This window comes from Papaver somniferum, unplaced genomic scaffold (assembly GCF_003573695.1).
Source record: "Papaver somniferum cultivar HN1 unplaced genomic scaffold, ASM357369v1 unplaced-scaffold_70, whole genome shotgun sequence".
Lineage (NCBI taxonomy): Eukaryota > Viridiplantae > Streptophyta > Magnoliopsida > Ranunculales > Papaveraceae > Papaver > Papaver somniferum.
This window is the reverse complement of record NW_020649860.1, coordinates 372,678-377,469: the sequence shown is the minus strand read 5'-3', so window position 1 is coordinate 377,469 and position 4,792 is coordinate 372,678. Positions and strand designations below refer to the sequence as shown.

Here is a 4,792-nt window from a genome sequence, read left to right as displayed (position 1 = left end):
AGTTTGGATGGAAACAACTCCTCTAATATTAATTTTCCTTGGAATAGATTATGGAAAATGCAATTACCTCCTAGAGTTCAACATCTTTTGTGGAAATGCATTCATAATGGTCTCCCCACTTGGGATAGATTCACTAGATATGTGAGTAATGCTGAAACTGTCTGTCCTTTGTGTGGTACCCATGATGAAACTATGAACCATTTACTCATTCAACGTGATTTAAGTAAGAGAATATGGTTTGCTATATACAATAATCTCGTTGTGACTATGAGTAATATTGACTTGTCAGACTGGTTTACTCAAATATTCATGTCTCCTGTTTTTCATGATGGAACTGCTCAAAAAAGAATCAGGTTTGTCTCTTATATTATTTGGTATATATGGAAGCTCAGGTGCTCCATTGTGTTTGAAAACAAACAGTTTAAACAAGTTGAATTTATCTCTGCTTTAAATCAATTTATATATGACTGTGAATCTTCAATTGTTACAGTTCAGCAACAATCAGGTGATGTGCATAGAGCCTCTGATGTAATCAGATGGAACCCCCCTTGTTTAAATTTTGTCAAAATAAATTTTGATGTATCCTTTTTAGATGGATCTACTCCTAGTGGAATTGGACTAATTCTGAGAAGTTGTACATGGAAATTTGAAGGAGCCAAAGGGGAAAGGATTCAAGTAGTTGATGAAGAACAAGGAGAAGTTGTTGCTGCTTTAGAGTCGATTAAATGGGCTATGGAGCAGGTAATAAAGAATTTGATTTTAGAAGGTGATAATAAAAATGTAGTCAATGCCATTAATGGCAATATGAACTATATTAACCGGACTACAAATAGTGTAGTTCAGGAATGTCTTTTTCTGTTAAAAAGTTTTAAGAATTGGTCTTGTTCTTTTGTTAAGAGAGATGCAAACTCAGTTTGGCAAAACATGTTAGAACCAATGGTAATGGTCTTTGGTACCTTGTCCCTCCAAATTTCCTTCATGGAGATTTAAGGAAGGATCTATCTATGTAATTTGCTTGCTTTGAAATAAAATTTCTCTTATTTAAAAAGAAAAAAAAAAACTCCAACCAATTCCTCATGTCCATCTAGCTAACATCACCTCTGAACGTGACAGTTTCTTCACCCACCGGCAGCTACAGTACTTTATGCTTGCTGTTGTTGTACAGACGTAGAATGATCACAACCAATCACCTCTCCGTACCAGCTCTGGCAGCGCACCAATTTCTATTGCCTGACCGTATCTAAGCACCTTCCCCGTTAACTGAATCGATGGCAATGGTTCCGTACAAAACCAGCCAACAAACATCTCTCTCTTATCTCCATTGTTGCTAGACTTCGTTTCTTTCAGCCATTAGAACAACCAAAAACCATGAAGGAAGGTTACTGCCGGATTCAAATATAGTCTCCCTGATCGCTGGCACCTCTTTGATGTCTCCATCTCTTTGTTACCGAGCACAACTCCCGTTATCACTGGCACTGCTCAAATCCGAGCTTCCTCCATCTAGCCACCGGCAGCAACTATCACCATTCATTTTAGACAAAACCACAATATAAATCATCACCACTGCGTCGGAAATCACCCATCAAGTTCTTGCACAAGAGCAGCAACAGTGAACTCTCCTTCCCTTGCTCAAACCATCTCTGTCCATGTTCATTTCTCATCCACAATCCGCATGCAGCTAACCCGATTCCATTGATGAATTCAGCTATATACTTCCACTGCCATCTTTTACTCGACTAATCCAGTCAACATACATCTCCACTTCGTAGTTAGATACATGGATTTCTTGCGCAGCTTCTAAATGCAACGTTTCTCTATGCAGTCTACATTTGGTACTGTGAAAGAAGACTGAAATTGCACCTACGAGATAGTGCTCGAAATCCACTTTTGTTTGATATAAGCAAATCAGATGTGGTGGATGGCTTGGCACGTCACACAAATCAATCTTATCACAACACCTGTTTACCCACTAGTGGGTTTCTTTAACTTGAATAGACAAAGGCACTTCAAGTTCTTTCGCCGTGAAATAGCTTCTTTAGCTAGTCCATCCACTTTCTCTTAGCCACTAGTGGAGTTGACGTCCATAAACAAAGAAAATATTTCTTTGTTCCATTGATCCAATCTCTGGCCGTATGTTAACCTCAGTGGTTGCTCATATATAAAAATACCAGACCAACCATATTTGGTGGGTATTGCCGCAAACGCTGTTTAATTGTTCATTTAATCGCTTATTTTTTTCCAGTGATTGGATTCCTTATATTTCCTGTAAAAAGCTCAAAATGGTGTCATTAGCAAAAATATCGAATCCTAACTTATATAAATATGGGTATAAAATGTAGCACTTACGTGCTTATCAACTAGGTAATTAATCCGCCATGGATTAGTAGGTACAAAATCCTACCTAAAATCATAAAATAAGGAATAAAAAGAGCCGCGGAATAGGAGCAGGAACAAAGGAAGGTGTGGCCATGTCATAGGCCAGCCGGCGCCACTTGCAGTGGCCACACCCCATGTTGCTCAACCGACCCCTATTTCTTGTCGACCAATCAGGTCGCCGTAAACCCGCCACACGGACATGAGTTGTGGCTGGGCCCAAACTTGTTGGCCCTATTTCTATCGACCAATCAGGTCGCTTTAAACCCGCCACACGCACATCAGAAGTGTGGCTACGCCCATGCCTGGCCGGCCCCCTCTTTTCAAACCATTCAGGACGCTTTAAACCTGCCACAGTATTAAAAGAGGCAAAGTTGCGGCAGATGGTCAAGATGCCAAATTGGCTTCCCAAAAGCCGCGCCAAACATGCCAAACGTGCCATTCCGCTCCGGCGTGCTAGTGGCATACCAAACATGCCATGCCGCGCCAATACACTAATTGGCATGCCGAACATGCCAAACGTGTCACTTTGCCGCAGTAGCATGCCGAACATGCCAAACGTGCCACTTTGCCGCAGTAGCATGCCAATCGTGTAACCTGCCATAAATAGTGCGCCAACGTGCTAACCCACTTCTTGTTCGTGGCCAACGCCATGATGTGCTTAAATTAGGGTTTTCTAGTCAGAAACACGACTCTACTTTAGGTGCGTTAATCAAAACCCTAATTTCCAATTGTGGCTCAAATCACGCCACTTTGGGCCCCACAACATGCCACGAGCCATGCGGGACCCAGGAAACCCCAGGAATGGCGTTATATCATAGCCACTCGTGGCAATACTTGCTCCTATGGTCGTTTCCACATGATGGCCTGGCTATGGTTCCTTTGGCGTGGCTCTGGCACCGTTTGCATAAAACGCCGTTATGCCACGGCCGTATGCCGCATGTCGTATGCGCTAATTAGGGTTTCGGCATGCCAAACCCTAATTTGGGCAAAGTTGCTACGCTAACCAAGCCAAATTATGTTCCACAGAGCATTGGGATTGATGTGGCAACTGGAACTGATGTTGCCACACCACATTTGGGTCTAACATCAATGTACCAAAATCTAGCGGCCATGGCTACGCCAGGCGCTACTTGTACCACCGTGCTACTGGCATGCGCTAAAAGCGCCGCTACGCCATTGACATGTGCCAATGGCGCCACTGTGCTATTGTCAGGCACCAACAGGATGTGGCCATAATCAATGGCTACCCTTTCTCATGAGTTACAATCTCAGCCGTCCAAGTTTTAGGCGACAGCCAAGACGAGCCTAATAGCACCACATGCTATTTTCCTGCGACAAGTCTCTTGACTTTGACTTGCCACACGTAGCAAACTGCTACACGTTTTCCACGAAAACACTCGAGACATCAAACATGTCACAAACTGGGGGATACTCATCAGGGTATTGGTATGACGGTTTACAGCGTGCGGCGTGCAACACACCCATTATAATAAAGTGTCAGGAAACAAGGTAGTTAGTGGTGGAAAGAAGTAATGGGTGTAAACAAACCCGTTTCCTTCATCGTGGAAGCGTGGTTTCTGGCAATTGCACATTACTCCACTCTTCCATCACTCAATTACTCCCACTTCCTACGGGACCAGGGTGCATTCAATTATGACTTGTATAAATAGGTTTCACCTATTTCCACCAAACAACAACTTTTTTGGTTAGAACAACACAGTATCCAGAAAAACGCCAAAGAACTGATAGCTTTCATTCCACAAGCCAGTTCCAAATTTTGATACAAGTCATAAAATAGCCACACCTTCAGAATTAACCATTCTGGTCTCAACACCTTCTTCGCTTCCCTCCCTAAGACCAACCCTTCTCCTTCACTTTGTGACCGAAGCAAGACTGAAACGACCATTTCTTGGTTTAAGCCAGGATTGTACAGATTGATCTCTCGAATCTAAAGTACTCCCATGCAGTGCATTTCTTTTAGGTTTATATTTATTTCTCATCCACACACCCAAATTTACCAAAACCAGTAGAAACAGTTTTTACCCACAAACAATTGGCGACCACAGTGGGAAGTTAATCTCTCAGTTGCAATAACAAATTCAATCCTCAATTTCATTTCCATCCTAATTGATCTTAGGCTTAATCCAATCATTAACTAAAACTCATTTCAGTCAATGATTCTAATTTCCCAGATGTATCCGGGTCATTCGAACTTGTCAAAAGCAATGAACAGCTAGAAGCCAACCGCCATGGAAGACGTGATAAGAATTCTAGAAGATATGGCTACATACCAAGTCGATATTATCAGACGCCAAAACGAGACGCTTCGTATCCTGAAGAGTATGATAAGTCGATTGTGGAAAGAATCAGCGGGTACCTGTCAGATGGATCTCACCAATTTCAAGGATAATACGAA

General features: G+C 42.3%; 1 protein-coding gene across 1 annotated transcript; it reads left to right on the top strand.

Annotated features, from left to right (window-relative positions):
• The first annotated feature begins 240 nt into the window (after positions 1–240).
• On the top strand, positions 241–1,407 carry LOC113344049. Its single transcript, XM_026588113.1, has 2 exons — positions 241–353; positions 491–1,407. The coding sequence occupies exons 1-2, from the start codon at positions 326–328 to the stop codon at positions 988–990; spliced, it is 528 nt and encodes a 175-aa protein (XP_026443898.1). The 5' UTR covers positions 241–325; the 3' UTR covers positions 991–1,407.
• Positions 1,408–4,792: the final 3,385 nt, after the last annotated feature.